The 20256-nt window shown below is 47.4% G+C and overlaps 2 protein-coding genes across 7 annotated transcripts in view; both read left to right on the top strand.

Moving 5' to 3' along the window:
• Window positions 1-16254, top strand: part of LOC105744260 (arylsulfatase L) — a 47580-nt gene extending 31326 nt beyond the window's left edge. For both annotated transcript variants that reach the window (XM_058291611.2, XM_071212935.1), the window contains 3 exons: window positions 7230-7392; window positions 10262-10383; window positions 13182-16254. In XM_058291611.2, the coding sequence (XP_058147594.1) occupies window positions 7230-7392; window positions 10262-10383; window positions 13182-13537 (641 nt within the window). In that variant the 3' untranslated portion in view covers window positions 13538-16254. The remainder of the gene's footprint in view (window positions 1-7229; window positions 7393-10261; window positions 10384-13181) is intronic.
• A 54-nt stretch (window positions 16255-16308) lies between these two features.
• The window catches only part of LOC101433925 (arylsulfatase D), a 31124-nt gene continuing 27176 nt past the window's right edge, over window positions 16309-20256 (top strand). The window contains exons 1-2 of one of the 5 annotated variants that reach the window (XM_058291610.2): window positions 16309-16570; window positions 18368-18517. In XM_058291610.2, coding sequence (XP_058147593.1) covers window positions 16527-16570; window positions 18368-18517 — 194 coding nt within the window. In that variant the 5' untranslated portion in view covers window positions 16309-16526. Of the gene's footprint in view, window positions 16571-16835; window positions 17859-18367; window positions 18518-20256 lie in introns of those variants that run through there. The other 4 variants (XM_071212933.1, XM_058291609.2, XM_058291608.2 and 1 more) reach the window with 4 other exon arrangements.

Raw genomic sequence — 20256 nt, 5'->3', positions numbered from 1 at the left:
TGAAAGTGAAAGGCTGGAAAATAATCATACAAGCTAACAATAACCAAAAAAAGGCAGGAGTAGCTATATTAATATCAGACAAAATAGACTTTAAATGTGAAACAATTGTGAGAGACAAAGAAGGATACTACATTTTAGTCAAAGGGAAAATCTGTCAAGAAGATCGAACAATCATAAATATCTATGCCCCTAACAAGGGTGCCTCTAAATACGTCAGGCAAACGCTGGAAAAACTAAGTGAAAGAATAGATACATCTACAATTATAGTGGGGGATTTTAATACACCACTATCAATTCTGGACAGAACATCTCAAAAGAGAATCACCAAAGAAACAAAACATCTGAATAGTATATTAGAGGAGCTCGATCTAATAGACATATATAGATCGCTACACCCAAACACAGCAGGATATACATTTTTCTCAAGCGCACATGGATCATTCTCCAAGATAGATCATATGCTAGGCCACAAAGAAAGGCTGAACGAATTCAGAAAGATTGAAATCATACAAAACATTATCTCTGACCACAGTGGAGTCAAGCTGGAGATTTGCAAGGGAAAGAAGCCCAGATTTCACACCACGATTTGGAAATTAAACAACATACTCTTAGAAAAACAGTGGGTCAAAGAGGAAATCTCAAAAGAAATCAATGACTACCTTGAAACAAATGATAATGATAACACAACATACCAAAATTTATGGGATGCAGCAAAAGCAGTACTGAGAGGGAAGTTTATAGCCATAAATTCATATATCAAAAAAGAAGAAAGAGCAAAAATTGAAGAACTAACTGCACATTTGAAGGAATTAGAAAAACAACAACAAAGTAACCCAACAGGAAGAAGAAGGAAGGAAATAACAAAGATAAGAGCAGAACTAAATGAAATAGAAAATAAGAAAGCACTTGAACAGATAAACAAGACCAAGAGCTGGTTTTTTGAGAAGATTAACAAAATTGACAAACCTTTAGCGACACTAACAAAGAAAAAAAGAGAGAAGATGCAAATACACAAAATAAGAAATGAGAAAGGCGATATCACCACTGACCCCACAGAAATAAAGACTATCATAAGAGGATATTTTGAAAAACTATATTCCAACAAAAATGACAATCTAGAGGAAATGGACAAATTCCTAGAAACACATAAACAGCCCATATTGACAAAAGAAGAAATTGATGATCTTAACAAACCAATCACAAGCAGAGAGATAGAATCAGTTATTAAAAATCTCCCAACTAAGAAGAGCCCAGGGCCAGATGGCTTCACAGGTGAATTCTATAAAACATTCCGTAAAGAACTGACACCAATACTGCTGAAACTATTCCAAACCATCGAAACAGAAAGAACATTACCCAACTCCTTCTATGATGCCAACATTACCCTAGTACCAAAGCCAAACAAAGACATCACAAGAAAGGAAAATTACAGACCAATTTCTCTAATGAACCTAGACGCAAAAATACTTAACAAAATACTTGCTAATCGTATTCAACAACACATTAAACGAATTATACACCACGACCAAGTGGGATTCATCCCAGGTATGCAAGGATGGTTCAACATAAGAAAATCAATCAACGTAATACACCATATAAACAGATTGAAGGAAAAAAATCACATGATTATATCTATTGATGCAGAAAAAGCATTTGACAAAATACAGCACCCTTTCTTGATAAAAACACTCCAAATGATTGGAATACAAGGAAATTTTTTGAACATGATAAAGAGTATATATGAAAAACCTAAAGCCAATAATGTTTACAATGGAGAAATCCTAGACTCCTTCCCTCTAAACTCAGGAACAAGACAAGGATGCCCACTGTCGCCGCTCCTATTTAACATTGTCTTAGAAGTACTTGCTCGAGCACTGAGGCAAGAACCAGAAATAAAAGGCATTCAAATTGGAAAGGAAGAAGTCAAAATTTCATTATTTGCAGATGACATGATCCTATACATAGAAAAACCTGAGAGATCTACAACGAAGATTCTAGAACTCATAAATGAGTTTAGTAAAGTCACAGGTTATAAGATCAATGCGCAAAAATCAGTAGCATTTCTGTACACCAATAATGAGCAAGATCAGGAGGAAATCAAGAAACAAATACCATTCACAATAGTAAATAAAAAAATCAAATACTTAGGAATAAATTTAACTAAAGAGGTAAAGAACTTATACACTGAGAACTATACAAGATTGTTCAAGGAAATCAAAGAAGACCTAAATAAATGGCAGACTATTCCTTGTTCATGGATAGGAAGACTGAACATTATTAAGATGTCTATCCTACCAAAATTGATCTACACATTCAATGCAATCCCAATAAAAATCAATGCAGCCTTCTTTAAGGAACTAGAAAAACTAACTATGAAATTTATTTGGAAAGGAAAGAGACCCCGAATAGCCAAAGACATACTGAAAAAGAAAAACGAAATTGGAGGAATCACACTACCTGACTTCAAAACATACTATAAAGCTACGGTGGTGAAAACAGCATGGTATTGGCATAAGGAGAGACATATAGACCAATGGAATCGAATTGAAAGCTCTGATATAGAACCTCACATATACAACCACATAATATTCGATAAAGCCACCAAACCCTCTCAACTGGGAGAGAGTGGCCTATTCAACAAATGGTGTCTGGAGAACTGGATAGCCATATGTAGAAGAATGAAAGAGGATTACCATCTCACACCTTATACAAAGATCAACTCAAGATGGATCAAAGACCTAAATATAAAAGCCAAGACCATAAAAACCTTAGAAAGCAGTGTAGGGAAACATCTACAGGACCTTGTAATAGGTAATGGATTTATGAATATCTCACCAAAAGCACGAGCAGCAAAAGAACTAATAGATAAATGGGACTTCCTCAAAATTAAAGCCTTCTGCACCTCAAAGGAGTTTGTCAAGAAAGTAAAAAGGGAGCCCACACAGTGGGAGAAAATATTTGGCAATCATATATCTGATAAGAAACTTATAACTTGCATATATAAAGAACTCCTACATCTTGAAAATAAAAAGATAAACAATCCATTTTAAAAATGGGAAAAAGACTTAAACAGACACTTCTCCGAAGAAGAAATACAAATGGCAAGAAAGCACATGAAAAAATGTTCCAAATCTCTAGCTATCAGGGAAATGCAAATCAAAACCACAATGAGATACCATCTTACACCCATAAGATTGGCAGCTATGAAAAAAACAGAAGAATACAAGTGCTGGAGAGGATGTGAAGGAAGGGGAACACTCATCCACTGCTGGTGGGAATGCAGAAGGATCCAACCATTCTGGAGAACAGTATGGCGGTTTCTCAAAAAACTAGCCATAGATTTGCCATATGACCCAGCAATACCACTGCTGGGAATATACCCAGCAGAACTGAAAACAAGAACACAAATCAATATATGTACACCAATGTTCATAGCAGCATTGTTCACTATTGCCAAAAGTTGGAATCAACCCAAATGCCCATCAACAGACGAGTGGATCAATAAAATGTGGTATATACACACAATGGAATACTACTCGGCTGTAAGAACAAACACACTACAAACACATGTGATAACATGGATGAATCTTGAGAACCTTATGTTGAGTGAAGCAACCCAGACATTGAAGGACAAATACTACATGACCTCAATGATATGAAATAAACAAGCTGCCCTAGATAGCAAGAGACTGAACGATAGGCTTGCAGGAAATCGGAGGGTGGAGGAAGGATATGCGCCGATGTCTGCAGGGGTGGAATTTAAGACGAGATGGTGGTAAGTATGAACACAAAGAAGAGATAAAAGGGGGGCAAGGGGTTGCCTTTGCTTGGGGCTTTGCGGGTTTGAGGGTGGCTGGGGAGGGACGGGTGGGTAACGTTGCCCAAAAGTGGGGGGAGGGAGGGGTAGCATACGAACCAGGAGAGGGTCAGGTGTTGGTGGAGAGTAAAATGCCGAGAAAATCATATCAAAATATAATAAAGAGGGTTACCTGTTTAGAATGCTCGGAGGGGAGGGTCTGATGCAGGACGGGCTCCTGGGGAATGTCTAAATGCTCATTCTGCCAGAGTGGGTGACACCATGGGGTAGAAACCCAAGTAGTGAGAGTGGGGGTGGACCCACATCCTGGGGAGGACTAATGCCATCCAATAGAGGGAACTGTATCCCTCGAGAGAAAGGGTGGCTCCCAGGGCATTGGGGCAGTTGAGCAAGTTAGGCCCTGAACACTATTCCATCTATCTCTGGAAGTGGCTCCTCAGGAAACGGAGGTTGGCTATCACTGAGGGCACCAAGGTGGAAGGGAAAATGGACATTAAATGTGTGGAACCAAAGTAAATGGGGGGTAAGAGAGGAGTTTCTTGAGAGTACACAAGGATGGATATAAAACATGTAATATTACACCATAACATATAGGAGATGACAGACTGATAATGTAAACCATAATGTAAAACATAGGATAACTAAAAATGTAAAGAACTGTGTATCCTAAAGTATGCACCATAATGTAAACACAGATGTCACCTTGTTAGAAAGCTAATGTCTCAGACTCTGTACATCACTTTAAGTAAATATGATATGAATAGGGCGTAAGAGTATCACTGTGGAAGGGAAAAGGTTTTCTGGTGGATGTGTGGGAGTGCTGTATATTATATATATACATTGCTGTGGTCTAGGACTCCTGTGAAGAAAAGCTGAATAATTAGGGGGGGGGGGGGGGAAATAGGATGTGGAATTTTTTCAAGTCAACATTCTTTATCTAAGTTCTTTATCTAACTTTATCCAAGTTCTTTATCTATCCTTTAAACTCATCGCTATATGCCATTCCCTAGTAAGGGACCATGACATTATATTGGGCTTCAAATTTCGGGGAGTTCTGGATCACAGAGTGTTTCAACAATGGCAATGGAGGGATACTGGTATGGGATACCAATGACAGGTGATATATGACTGACAGGGAGCTGTACAGAACATATGTCCAGGGTGCATGGTAATGTTTGGATATACTCATAGTGGCAACAATTAAAAACCACAGTAGGGGGGGTACTGGGTTCCTGGCCAGTGGTGCTCTGTCATGGTCCCTAGGGGAGCAGCGACAGTCTCCCAGGTACAGTGGCGGGGACCGGGAGGGAGTGAGGGTTCAACAGTGAGCCCCTGATGCTAATGACTATGCTTGTGAGCTGATAAACCCAAAATAAGAACAAGGCCTAGAGCAACTTTGTGCCTGGGAATTTCCTTCTGTCAGCCTTCATGTTACTCAAATGTGGCCAGTCTCGAAGCCAAACTCAGCATGTAAATGCAATGCCTTCCCCCCAGCGTGGGACATGACACCCGGGGATGAGCCTCCCTGGCAACGAGGGACCACTATCAACTACCAACTGATGATGCAACTGGAAAATGACCTTATACGGAAGGTTCAATGCGGATCAGCAGAATATCCATGTCTACATAAAATACCATGACTTTAAAATGCTGTTTGACCTAAAGTAAGGGGGAAATGGAAAGGAGAAATGAGTTTATATGGCTACGAGTTTCTAAAAAAGAGTCTGGAGGCTGGCAGAAGGTTTGCCCTCATGCACAACTGAGCAGAGTCAGAGAGACAGATAAAGCAGATACAACCCCCAGATATTGGTTCCTTTGAGGGCTAAAGAGACCCATGGGAGTTATGGTCATGGCCGATGGGGTTAACTACCAGGGCAGATGGCCCCTCTTTGGAAATGGTGTTTATGTGTGATGAATCTGGACTCAGATGGGATCTCCCTTCATAAGACTTTCATGCTAATGTGCTGGAGGTGCAGTTAATGTTGGGGTTTAAGATATATTTAGGGGATTTGAATCTCTGGACTGACAATGTGATAGCCAGATCCTGAGCCTCAACAGACTCCAGCACCTACAATCTGATTTATTGGACTTACCACACTCAGCTAAGATGGAGGTGAAGAAGGACAACCACCACACCATGGAGCCTAGAGTGATTACAACTGAAAATGGGAGGATTGCATCCAGCATCCAGGTGGAATCTGAGCCTCCTCTTGACATAAAGGTGCAATGGACACAACCAATCCAGTGTCCACATAGAAGAGGTGGCATTGGATTGGGAAAAGTGGACATAATGGACAAAGGGTATGGGGAAAGGCAGGAAGAGATGAGAGGTGGAGGCGTCTTCGGGACATGGAGCTGCCCTGGATGGTGCTTCAGAGGTAATCACCGGACATTGTAAATCCTCACAGGGCCTACATGATGGAATAGAGGAGAGTATGGGCCATGATGTGAACCAATGTATATGAGGTGCAGAGATGCCCAAAGATGTACTTACCAAATCCAATGGATGTGTCATGATGATGGGAACGAGTGTTGTGGGGGGGGGGGAGAGGGGGGGTGGGGGGGTGGGGTTGAATGGGACCTCACATATATATATATTTTTAATGTAATATTATTACAAAGTCAATAAAAAATAAAAAAATTAATAAAAAATAAAAAATTAAAAAAAAAATAAAAAAAAAATAAAAACAAACAACAAGCAAAAAAATGCAAAACCAACTAGGGGAGCCAATGTGGCTCGATTGTTGAGCACCTGCCTCCCACACGGGAGGTCCCGGGTTCAATCCTTGGCCCTGGTACCTAAAAAAAAAAGAACAAGAGAGAAAGCTGACATGGAGAAATTCTAATTTAATTACAAATCGGAATCGAAAAGAAGCCTCGGGACTTCCTCCAACAGAGGCCACCATCATCCTCCGCAAAATCTTTGCCATGAGCGATAAATGATCGAAAGGAAACGAGGGTGACAAAGACGAGACAAATAACCAACCGGTAAAGACGAGGAAATGAGAAGAGACACGAGGAGCTTCAAAGGAAGGCATCCAAAAAGGCATGAAGAAGAAGCAAGAAGGAAAATAGGGAGGGATGACAAGAAAGCACGATGTGAAAATAACAGATCCGGAGTTAAACGGGTAAGGCGAGGCTCTAGGAAACCATCATTGGCAAAGAGAAAATGGGAGAAAGATAAAATGCTTTCAGTGAGGCAACTGGTGTCACCCCAAAACTTAATCCAATTCTTAAGAAGTTTGAGGGAGATAGAAATCAGGCCGACAAAGAAGATCCAGTCTGAATCGAAGGCTGCAAAGCAAGCATAAAAGATGGTTTTAAAACAAACAGAAGGGTTAAATCCCCCAAATAAACGTGTAATTTATGATTTTTAAGAATCACACTCTTTTCTGTTCCTATTTCAACCAAGGAAGCAAAGGCATGGGCGGCTGGGAAGGCGGAATCCGCGTCCCTGGAATATTCCGGTGGCCTGGGGTGCTACCTGCTGGCCGGGTGAGCGACGAGCCCACGAGCCTGATGGACGTTTTCCCAACCGTGATCCAGCTGGGAGGCGGCCAGGTGCCCCAGGACAGGTACAGAGCGTGCTAAAGAAGCAGTGCCAGGCTGGGGTGGAGACCACACTTATGCCGAAAGTCTTTTTTTATTTTAACGTTCACGTAATTTTTTGTTTTGTTTTTGTTTTTTGTTGTCTTTTTTTGTTAAGATACATAGATCACAAAAAAATGTGTGGGGGCATTTTCAGGACTTGGAGTTGTCCTGAATGATATTGCAGGGACAGATGGTGGACATTCTATATCCTGCCATAACCCACTGAATGGACTGGGGGAGAGTGTAAACTACAATGTAAACTATTACCCATGTGGGGCAGCAGTGCTCCAACATGTATTCACCAAATGCAGTGAATGTGCCGCGATGATGCGAGAGGTTGCTGATGTGCAAGGAGTGGGGTGGGGTGTGGGGTATGTGGGAACCTCTTATTTTTTTAATGTAACATTTAAAAGTAAATAAAGAAGAAAAAATTAAAAATAAATAAATAAAAGCAATCAACCTGGCAATAAAAAATAAATAAATAAACAAATCTCATATCCTTTACCTAGACTGGAATCTTCCAGCAACTGGCTGTGTAAACTTTAGCAAATCATTCACCTCGCTGGATCCCATTTTTCTAGTCATTTAAGCGAAGGAGCTGTATTAGATGGCATTAAGGATCTTTCTTTCTTTTAAAATTCTCTGCTAACACAATATAAGTGAAAAATTAAAAAAAAAAAAGCCTGTATGGTATATTGTATAAAAAATAAAAATCAGGAAGAAAAAAAAAAACCTGTATATGTAAGAGGTTCCCAAATAACCCACCCCCCTCACCCCACTCCTCCCACATCAACAACCTCTTTCATCATTGTGGCACATTCATTGCATTTGGTGAATACATTTTGGAGCACTGCTGCACCACGTGGGTTATAGTTTACATTGTAGATTATACTCTGTCCCAGTCCATTCAGTGGGTTATGGCAGGATATAGAATGTCCAGCATCCCTACGATATCACTCAGGACAACTCCAAGTCCCCAAAATGCCCCCACATCACACCTCTGCTTCCCTCTCCCTGCCCTCAGCAACTCCCGTGGCCGCTGTCTCCACATCAGTGCTACAATTTCTTCCATTGCTGGAGTCACAATAATTCTAGAATAGAGTACCAGTAAGTCCACTCTAATGGATTTTTAACTTTTGCTTTGCCATAAGGCAGCCATGGAATCAGTATCTGGAAAACACAACTTTAGAGCCTACTATTGTTTGCTGGGGTCAAATGTTTGTTTCATTTTTGACACAAACTATCTTTTTTCCTTTCTCCTAATTTTCAGGTGGGGCACACTTTATTATGAAGGAAATTGTCACTGGGAAATGTAGAAATTCTTCATGAGAAATTACTTTTGGTTCAGTTGGTAAGGGCTTTTATAAGGTTGATTTAATTGATTCCTTGTCTTGAAACTTAATAGAGGGAAGCAGATGTAGCTCAAGTGGTTGAGCGCCTGCTTCCCATGCATGAGGTCCCGGGTTCAATCCCTGGTACCTCCTAAAAACAAAATAAAACAAAACAAACAAACAAATGAAAAAAAAAACAGGTCCCATTGGGAGCACATGTAGCACAGTGGTTGAGCACCTGCCTCTCATATACGAAGTCCTGGGTTTGACCCCCAGTACCTCCTTAAAAAACAAAAGGCATAGAAGATTTGGGGGAACATAGAAAGAAAATAAACCACTTTCATGCTTTTGCCAGCCTAGAGATCGCATGAACAGAAACACATATTTAAAAGTTTATGGTAAATATTCTCTTTTCTTTGTTTAAAAAAGTTCTTGTACATAGGGAGAAAATATGATTTTAGTGGATTTGCTGTATTTTATTTCAATCATCTCTGTATGGTGAATATTAGTCTTGCTTCCTTTTATTTTATTTATGTATATATGTGTGTGTGTACACAGCTTTATTTATTTTAGTGGCTCTTATTACATTTTTTCCATGGCGACTCTAAGCAAAATTGTCTTTCAGTTTTGAATTCTCTGTCTCTTCTGTGTACATGAACCAACTGGAGAAAAAGACTCCCATTTTATTGCTCTTACAAGTTCTCAGCATCAGTAAAAAATACCATTGGCATTTGTGATTAAAATCCTAGACACGGGATTCTGAAAGGCTTTCAAAATAATTCAAGAAAAAAAAGAGAGTCTCTCCAGTTTTCAGTTTCAAGGCATTTACTTGCCTTCGAATGCATGGGAAATTAGGGATCCACAGAGAAGCTAAGTGTGTTTATTAACATTTACTATATAGCCAGAGGGAATACAAGCGGTTACCCGCCCATCCAGCAACCTAGTGCATTTAATTGGCAAATAAAATGCACATGGCAAACGCTGCAAATCAGAGCAGAAAAGGTCTCGTGTTTCCCTAACAGGGGCACAGGAAATGCAACTGGAATTCTCGGAGGACCTCGACCTGGCAAGCAGAGCCTGGTCCTGCAAAATAAACAGTTTTTGGAGCCGGGGAGGATAAAAGGACACTTAGATGCAGAAGGGAATGTTCGCCCAGAGGAGGAGGTTTTTCAAGTCTTGTGAAAGGTTACAATGTATCCCACTGAGGGTTAAAGTCTATGACAATGGAAACGGAAGAAGCTGCAAAGAATCTAATTTATTCTGACACTAACCGCCAGGCTGTGCAGATAATGAGTGAGGTCAAACAAGCCAGTTCCTTGCGGATTTAGGCAGAGCAGGTCTGGGAGACGCAGGAGCTGGCCCCGCGCCCTCGCAGGCTGGCCTTAGGTGGTCTCAGCGCACACCCGGCCTTTCCGCCCACTGCCCCTCTGCCCGGGGCTGCGGGGTCCCTGGGGTCTTGGCGAGTTCCCCCCCGGTCCCCGTGCAGGCCTGAGACCTCGCTGCTTCCCCCCACCCCCCGCAGAGTGATTGACGGCCGGGATCTGCTGCCCCTGCTCCAGGGCGCAGCGCAGCGCTCGGGCCACGAGTTCCTGCTGCATTATTGCCAAGGATTCCTGCACGCCGCCCGCTGGCACCCGCGCACCGGTGAGTAGGCGACGCGCCCCCAAAGGGTCCCGGGACCCCAGCCCACCCGCGAGTCGGGGCCGCGCCCCCAACGCACCCTAAAGTGCTCCCAAAGGGCCCCGGGACCCCAGCCCACCCATGAGTCGGGGCCGCGCCCTCAAAGGGCCCCGGGACCCCGGACTACCCGTGAGTAAGAACCGAGCCCCCAAATGGCCCCGGGACCCCAGCCCCCCCGCGAGTCGGGGCCACGTCCCCAAAGGATCCCTGGACCCAGGACTATCCGTGAGAAGGATCCGCGCCCCCAAACGGCCCCGGTGGCCCCAACGCACCCCTAAAGTGCTCCCAAAAGGCCCCGGGACCCCAGCCCACCTGCGAGTCGGAGCCGCGCCCCCAAACGGTCCCGGGACCCAGGACTACCCGTGAGAAGGGGCCGCGCCCACAAACGGCCCCGGTGCCCCCAACGCACCCCTAAAGTGCTCCCAAAGGGCTCCGGGATCCCAGCCCACCCGCGAGACTGGGCAACACCCCTACAGAGCCCCGAGACTCCAGCCCACTCGTGAATTGGGGCCGCACCCCCAAAGCGCCGCGGGACCCCAGCCTACCCGTGAGTAGGGGCCGTGCCCCCAAACGGACCCAGTGGCCCAATGTACCCCTAAAGTGCTCTCAAAGGGCCCCGGGGCCCCAGCACACTCATGAATTGCGGCCCCGCCCCCAAAGGACCCCGGGACCCCAGCCTACCCCGTGAGTAGGGGCCGCACCCCAAAAAGGTGCCGGTGGTCCCAACGCACCCCTAAAGTGCTCCCAAAGGGCCCCGGTACCCCAACTCACCTGTGACTAGGATCCGCGCCCTCAAAGGGCCCCTGCGGCCCCAACGCACCCCTAAAGCACCCCCAAAGGGCCCGGGTGGCACCAACACACCCGTGAGTCAAGGCCGTGACCCCAAAGGACCCCAGGGCGCTGACACGGCTGCATCCGGGGGTAGCAAAGCTGGGGGCGAGCCTCACCCCTGCCTCTGCTTGCCTTCCCTTACTACCTAGTGGCTTTCACTTGTTTTTTTAGGCGAGATTCGGTCCCTGGCATTGCTTTTTCCACCCCTTGTCACCAAATCCCCTGAAACGCTGCCCCTCCTTTGGCGATTGTGTGAGGCAACTGTCACTTGTTCTTTACACGTTACTTAAGGATTCGTTCACTCCCCCGTGATGCGAAGAACATTTATCACTAACGACACGCAAACGCACACTGCCGTATCGTGCCCGTGTACTCACACACCCACACACACATTTCTGCACATTCATGGACGCGAGCACGCCATCCTCGGGCTTTTTCATCTGTTGCGTTCACCTAGATTTATTCCCAGATGTTTTCCTCACCCTAGCTTCATCACACGCTTTTATCTTCGGTATAATCATCACACTTTCGTAACACATGCAGTACCCTAGGGATCGAATCATCTTTATTTCGCTTTTCAAACTTTGGCCCCAATTGTCCTTTCGAAAGGACTGTCAGGTCTTTTGCGGGTTAAGACAAAATCCTCACTGGAATGTCCGTTTCAATCGCACTCACTGCATCAATTAACTTGGGGAAATCGTTAACTTCACAATACCAAAACTCTCCCAACGGAACCCAATTTCCATTTATGCACTGCTGCCCATCACAGTACCATTTCACCAGACACTTCTTCCATCTGCCATATCAGTTCATTATTTGTTGATTGCCTCAGCGTTTGCAACAATCATCGGTCTTTAGCTACCTGGGGTAGTCAGATACTTTGGTTTGGACTGTTCAGTGGCTAGTCCTTCCTAAATTCTGACAGAGGTGAAGTCAAGCTTTCCTTTTCTTCCTGCACTTTCACAGCTAGGGAGGAGCTTGGAGAGGTTTCTTTGAAAACATTACCTTTTTTATTTTTTGAAGATTTATTTATTTATTTCTCTCCCTTCCCTTCCCCCCCCCCCCACCCCAGTTGTCTGTTCTCTGTGTCCATTTGCTGCATCTTTGTCTGCTTCTGTTGTTGTCAGCGGCACGGGAATTTGTGTTTCTTTTTGTTGCATCATCTTGCTGCAGCAGCTCTCCGTGTGTGCGGCACCATTCCTGGGCAGGCTGCACTTTCTTTCGCGCTGAGCAGCTCTCCTTATGGGGTGCACTCCTTGCGTGTGGGGCTCCCCTACGCGGGGGACACCCCTGAGTGGCAGGGCACTCCTTGCGCGCATCAGCACTGTGCATGGGCCAGCTCCACACGGGTCAAGGAGGCCCAGGGTTTGAACCACGGACCTCCCATGTGGTAGATGGATGCCCTAACCACTGGGCCAAGTCCGCTGCCCATTACCATTTTAATCCTCTGAGAATTCCGTAATCCAACTAGCTACCAAACAAGCAAGTCACTCTTTAAAAAAACAAACAAACAAAAACAAAAACCGGCTTTATGAAGACATAATTCTCATGCTGTAAACTCCACTTTCTTCAAAGGGCAACCATCACCACTATCTAACTCTGGAACATTTTCATCATTCCAAAAATAAATCCCACCCCTAGCAGCCACCCCCAGTGCCCACCCATACCCACCCTCTGGCAATCACAAACCTGCTCTCTCTAGATTTGCTGATTTTGGACATCTCCTATCAAAGGAAACCTACATTGTATGGCCTTTTGCATGCACCATTCCTTTAGAGGGCTGTGTAATATTCCATCGTACGGCCACACCTCTATTTGTCTACCCCGTCCCCTGGATATGTGGGCTCTTCCCACTTGGGGTGCTGCCTTGACTAACGAACGCTGCTCTTTTTCTGTGCCGACTTCTACCATTCTGTTCCTTCTTCTACTAGGGGGAAGACTCTGGAAAGTCCACTACATGAGCCCAATCTTCCAGCCCGAGGGAGCAGGTGCCTGCTACGGGAGAGCGGTCTGCCCGTGCTCTGGGGAAAACGTGGCTGAGCACGATCCCCCTTTGCTGTTTGATCTGTCCAGAGACCCTTCCGAGGCCCACCCCCTGACGCCGGACACGGAGCCCCTGTTCAGCCAGGTGCTGGAAAGGGTCAAGCTGGCCGTGCAGGAGCACCGGGAGTCACTCACACCTGTGGTCCCGCAGCTGGACTCCTTGAACGTCTGGAGGCCTTGGCTCCAGCCGTGCTGCGGCTCCTTTCCCTTCTGCTGGTGCAACTGGAAAGATGACCGCCCGTGAGGGACAGCCGGCCAGAGCCAGCTGCTGCGCCCATACTGCTGGATTTCCCCACTTGGGTCGAAATAGGTCTCCTTTTATAGGGCGTAGTGCTTTCACCAAGTCCAAAGAGAAGGCATCAAGTAAAAGCCATTATGGGCCACAGCCATGAAATAATAAAACACTCTGGGTCACCCAAGGGCACTCAAGACTTAAGGACAGCAAAGCGCCCCAGAAACGGGGGGGGGGGGGGGTGGTCCCGGGCACAGGCCCCCAGCCCCGCCTGGAAGAGGCTGCCCTGTACCAAAGCGCTTGAAAGAGGTCAATTCCCGCCGGAAAGTGTTTCTGTTTATACAGACTTGCGGGAAATAGGCACCAAGTGTAAGGAATGGGGCTGATAAAGTGTGTGCCTGGGGCCAGTTTAAATGCTGGTGTATGTTTTTCACTATTTTCAAGGATGGGCTCTGGTTCAAATTGGAGCCGGGGCGCCCTGTTAACAAATGCCCATGACATTTCAGAGGAACTCTGAAAGCTGTGCACCCCACCCCCTGTCCATCTCTCCACACCATGCCCACTGGGAGGTCCCATGGGAGGGGGCTTCTATTCCCAACCCCCTACCCAATCACCCCCCCCACACACACACACGTCTCTGAGAATCCTTTTGTTATTTTTTTTTAAGATTTATTTATTTCTCTCCCCTTCTCCTCCTCCCCCGTTGTCTGCTCTCTCGTATCCATTTGCTGTGTGCTCTTCTGTGTCTGCTTGCATTCTCGGCAGCACTGGAAATCTGTGTCTCTCTTTGTTGCGTCATCTTGGTGCACCAGCTCTCTGTGTGTGCGTCACCACTCCTGGGTGGGCTGCGCTCTTTTCGCGCGGGGTGGCTCTCCATGCGGGGCGCACTCCTTGTGCCTGGGGCTCCCCTACACGGGGGACACCCCCGTTTAGCACGGCACTCCTTGTGCACATCAGCACTGCGCGTGGGCCAGCTCTCTACATGGGTCAGGAGGCCCTGGGTTTGTACCCTGGACCTCCCATGTGGTAGGTGGACGCTCTGTCCATTGAGCCAAATCCGCTTCCCTCTGAGAATCCCTTTGAACCGTTCTTTCCATCTCTAGAGTGAAAAGTCAAGTAACCCTCCCACCCCCCAAGTCTCCAAGACTAACACACAACCCCTGGTTTTATCCTCAAGAGCCTCTCCTCAAATTGCCCCAGGGTGACTCACACTGAATCTCCAGGCTCAGAGGAATTAAGGGAAGTAAGCCAAAGCCAACTCCTTTAGTCTTTTTTTTTTAAACTTCTCTCCCCTTCCCCTCTCCCTCCACCCCCGTTGTCTGCTCTCTGTGTCCATTCGCCGTGTGTTCTTCTGTGTCGGCTCACATTGGTCTTTACTGGATTCCCCTAAGGGGAAAAGAAAGAAATGCCCTTCAGACGGTCCGTAAGAGCCCAGCTCCTTCCCCACCACCCTTTTAGAGAAGTAGAAGCAGAGGCAGCCAGGCATTTCTGCCAGCCCCCTACCCACTCATCTCCAAGCTCTTCAGGACCCCCTGGGTGAGGTTGCTTCCTTCCCAGAACAACCCACACCTTTGCTGGTGATGAAGTCAATCAGGGGCCCCTGCCCTCCCCACATGCTCCAAGTCAGGGCCCTCTGGACTCTTGCTCCCCACCCCCCCCTCCAGAGCCACCCCCTCTTTCTCCATCTGTGTGGCATTCCATAAAGCCAACCCCAGTTGGAAAGTCACCTGCTGATTAAGAATTCCTTTAGGGTAATAAAGAAAGCAGGACAGAGCAGCATTAAACAATGCCCAAGAATTAACGCCAGATATCTGCTATCACAATAAATGTACATGAACTAAATTGGACAATTAAAAGGCAAGGGTTGCAAAAATGGATTCCTTTCAAAAGAGACCCTAGCCTCCTTCCTGGAGAGTCTAACTCAGTGAATTCAGAGGTTGGGGGCTACATTCTTTACCAGGCACCCCCAGGGGACTCTAGAGTAACTCGCCCATCTCTAGCGAGTCTAACTTGGTGAATTTATAAAACAGTATAAAGAACCCTGAAACGAAACCATGGCAAGGAAGTAAATGTGGTAAGAAACGAACCCATATAAACATAGAATGGTCTACAAATAGTAGGATGTTATAGTCTTTTGAATAACATATTTAAACGGAATATTGAAAATGATAATTTAGTCAAAATAAATCAGCTAAAATTCCAAGATTATGTCTAGAAAAATAGGATAGAGTAGAATGTTTAGAGGAAGAAAAGTATATTAATTTACACTCTTTACACCAGGGAGAATTATTAAATACTATTTCTTAATTTTTACAATTATGGAAATAGGAATGCAAGAATGATTCAGAAAAGTCAAGTATATGAGCTAATACATTTATACTACGGAAAATAATGTAGGGACAGTGGGAGAGAGATCAAGTGAGAGAGAAAGAAACCTATCAAATAAAGCAGAATTTAAATAAAAAATAATTAAATGTGACAAAAGTGTCAGATTGTATGGCTAAAGGGACAGTCCATAAAGGAGTTATTAGGATAAAGCACCTTGTTTAACAGAATAGTGGATAGTTTTATCTGCTCTGAGAGAGAAAAGCAAGAGGACAGACTAACAGTGGGGCCATTGTAAACAGACGGACGTTTATCAGAAACAGCAATAGTGCAAATTATACACAAGTTTAATGGATCATCAAATATTAATAAATTATGATAATTCACTTTGCAATAAGATAAAATGGTTGGTTTTATTGATGGGTATGTGAACTCTCTTCAAATAAAGACTATAACTCATTATTTACAATGGCGCACCGCCCTGGCCTCCCGGAAACACACCTGCCTCGGGCATTTTCCAAGCTGCACCTCCAGGAGGCCCTAAATCCCCGGAGATTAAGCGGATTAAAGCGAGGCCCCGCGCTCCAGATCGCGCAGTTCCGCTCGGCGGAGGCGCGAGCACTCGCAGGGCTCGGCGCGCCAGGGTTCGCGCTCCAACCTCGGATCCACCGCGCACATGGGAGCCCCCCGGGCCCCGGGACGCGCCGCCTCGCCCGCCAGGTGAGGGACCCCCGGACGCCGCCCCAGTTGGGGGCGGGGGCGTCGAGAAGGCACCGCGGGAGGGGCCGGCCCTGGACGGCGCGTCTGGAATTCAACAAGGCGCAGCAGGAGCCGCGTCTCCGCGGGGGAAGGACAAGGGTCTGAGAGTTGGGAAGGTGCGGGCGGGGACGGCGGTGGAAGGAGGGGAGAGAGGAAGAGGTGGTGGTGGGAGGGAGAGGGAAGCAGGGGAGGAAGGACGGGGAAGGGGCGGGACCGGGGAGCGGAAGGGGAGGGAGATCGGAGCCGGGCACTCCCCGGCCTAACGCGCGCCGGGGGTCCTGCTCCGGGGGCCGCCCGCGAGCTTCCGGGAGACCCCGAGCCGGATCCGCTGCCCTAAGCTCTCCCGGAGCCTCCCTGGAGCGCGGCCGCGACCCCCTGCCGGACCCACCGGCTGCCCCCCAACCCGTCTTCGAGGCCTGCTCCGCCCCCGAGCGCACTCGTACTCTTCAGGACCCGTCGCGGCCCTCCCCGCTCCACACCCGGGAAGCGCGCTCGTGGCCGCCCCCTCCCCCTCTTCAGACACGCCCCGCTCCCCGCCCCGGAGCTCCAGCTTTCACCCCCGCCCCCCAGTGTCACCGCCGGGACGCCCCTCCCCCAGCCTCGGTGACCCCTTCCCGGGGGCCGTCACAATCCCCTGCGTCTCTCTCCTGCTCTCCCGCAGGGCGCAATCGGGGGTGCCCGGGGACGCAGGGGCTCCAGCGGGGGGTCTGGGCATCTGGATTAGGCCGCTTCTAGCGCGCCCCCCACCCCAGGTCTCGGCTCTTTCCGGGGCTGGAGAGCCCAGGGCCCGCCCCCCGGGTCTCTGCCAATCCCTTTTACGCACTTGGGTTTTCTGAGCCCCCGGTTGGCTGCACCCCGTGTCCAACATGCCGGTCAGACCCGTGCTGGGGCAGTCGAGCGCCAGCTCACTGGAGGATCTCAGGGACCACCGTTGGACGCTGTAAGTCATAGCCAGGCGCTCGCCCAGGCCCGCGCCTCACCCCCGGCCCGGCTGCCCGGCTCCGTGCCCGTCCTGGGGCAGGGCGCACGCGGATGGAGCGCCTCGGGCCGCAGCGCGAGCGCGTAAGGCGCCAGCCGGGCCTGCTGTGAGATTTCTTCTCAAGTGGCAAAATGCAACCATGGGAAGAGGAGGGGCGGGGGAACGACAGCAGCGACAGCAGCGAAAGAAAGTTTTCGAAAGAAACCAAACTTTACGCACAGGGCCTGCAGAAACAAAGGGAAACGAGCCGACCGGTTCCAGCTTCCTGGGGTGTGTTTTTACAAGGCAAACAATTGGGACAAAGGTCCATAAACTAGATGCAAACGCTGGCTGTTTCTCAGTTTACTCGTGCTACAAACGCCTGCTAGTCAAGCTGGTTGGAAATGCCCACTTGTCATTCTGAGTCGTAGGCATCTGTTTCTGCCTTTTATTATTTTTTAAATTTTTAAATTTTAAGATGCATAGATCACAAAAAATGTTACATTAAAAACTGTAAGAGGTCCCCATATACCCCCCACACACACACACTCCTCCCACATCAACAACCTCTTTAATCAGTGTGGCACATTCATTGCATTTGGTGAATACCTCTTGGAGCACTGCTGCATTGCATGGATTATAGTTTACATTGCAGTTGACACTCTCTGCCAGTCCATTCAGTGGGTTATGGCAGGATATACGATGTCCAGCCTCTGTCCCTGCAGCACCACCCAGGACAATTCCAAGTCCCGAAAATGCCCCCACATCACTGTCCCTTTTTTTTTTTTTTTCTTAATTAGGAACTGGTTTCCAGTTCTGTTAATGGCAGGCCTGCTCCTGAAGATGTGTGAACCCAAAGCAGCGAGTGGCTTCAAACCAAATATTCTTCTCATCATGGCAGATGACCTGGGGATTGGCGACCTCGGTTGCTATGGCAATGACACCCTGAGGTAAAGTTTGGCACCGGCGCAGGGAATGAGCGTGTGGGCACGTGCTTTTTCAAACACCTGTGCTTGGCCTAATGGTGCTGTCATATCTGCTGGTAGGAAGGAGGAAGTTTCTTCCTATGTCAGAACTCAACATTTATATATATATATATAATTTTTTTTTAATTATGATTTTATTTTTTTTCATAAAACGAGGGTCCTAAGCCTTCCAAGGAAACCTGGAACTGTAGTGGGTGGGTTTAGCAGTTTCCTGCCACGGCCAGCACCAGATCGTTACAAGCTTTGTGTCTTAAAGCACCAGAGATTTATTTTTTTGGTCTTTATTTTTTAATATTACATTCAAAAAATATGAGGCCCCCATATACCCCCGCCCCCCTCACCCCACTCCTCCCACCATAACAACAACGTCCTCCATCATCATGAGACATTCATTGCACTTGGTGAGTACATCTCTGAGCACTACTGCACCTCATGGTCAATGGTTCACACCATAGCCCACCCAGCTAACATGGAGGCGAAGAAGGTCAACCAACAGAGATTTATTGAGACACCAGTTCTGGAAGTGGGAAAACTGAAATCACCAGGTGGTTGGGGACCTGCTCCCTCCAAAACAGAGGGTCCGTTCTGGACCCGCAGTCTTTTATGACTTGCAAAGACTTCCCTCGGCTCTCGGCCGCCATCCCCACGTGCCTTCTCCTCTCCCTCTTTGTTTCTCCTCATGAGAAGGGTAACTTTAGGACGACCTGTTAATTCCATCTTCAACCAACGCTTTTTCCAAATAAGGCCCCAATCTGAGATCCTGGGGCGAGGAGTTGGACCTATCTTTCGGGGGCCACCGTTCACCCCCGAAAGTGGGGTGTGTGCAAATCTGGAGTAGGTATGATAGAGGCTGTGGATGAGGGGCTGGTCATCTCTTCCTGGAGAACCTGAGCTGTGCGTTTGGGACGGTGAGAGGCTGCAGCCCAGCCCTCGGTAACCATGACAACAACTCCACTCCCGGTTGAGCAATGCAAACTCTATAAACTTTAAATATTCAGGGAACATGCAAACCAGATGGGCTAAAAGCTTATCTAGAATGTATGAAGTCTGTATGGAAGATATATGCTAATTCAAGCCTATTGAGCACTGAAACAAAGAACCATTTGGCCCTTCCTCTGTATAAAAGGAACTCAAACATCTTGTTCGTTCAGGGTTCGGATTTTGAATGAGAAGCTCTGAGCCCGGCCGGTCGTGAATATATCCTTTTTCCTTCCCCAAATTATTCCCGAGTCCTGGCCTTTCTATACGCAAACCATTGAACTTCTCTCGACTTCTACAACAGGTCAGCCTGTACCCCCTTCCCTCCACAAGGCTGGCCTGCTTTGCCTCTGGAAACCTGGCGTTGAACTGGCCTCTGCCCTCCAGGAGCTCCCGACCAGAGGGCTACGCAGACAGCTGGGGCGCTCCCCTTCCGTGGTGGGCTTTCCAAACCCTGCACAAACCTGCCCTGTCCACTGTGTCCCCAGAGACCCCCCGTCCTCCCACCAGAGCAGGCACACCTCAGATAACCCGGGGTCTCCATTTGTCCCTGAATGCCGGAGCATGAGAATCCGATGCCCATCCTTCTCTGCGGAGGTGGGGTCTGACGAGCACAGAATCCCCCAACCTGTGCCTGGTCCAGCTCTGATCCCAAAGAACTAAGTTGTCCCCATAAAGAAATTCTCAGGTGTGTTCACAGGGCCACAGGTTAATTTAGATAGGTG

Source organism: Dasypus novemcinctus, chromosome X (genome assembly GCF_030445035.2).
Source record: "Dasypus novemcinctus isolate mDasNov1 chromosome X, mDasNov1.1.hap2, whole genome shotgun sequence".
Lineage (NCBI taxonomy): Eukaryota > Metazoa > Chordata > Mammalia > Cingulata > Dasypodidae > Dasypus > Dasypus novemcinctus.
The sequence above is the reverse complement of the archived record's forward strand: the minus strand, read 5'-3'. Positions and strand labels throughout refer to the sequence as shown.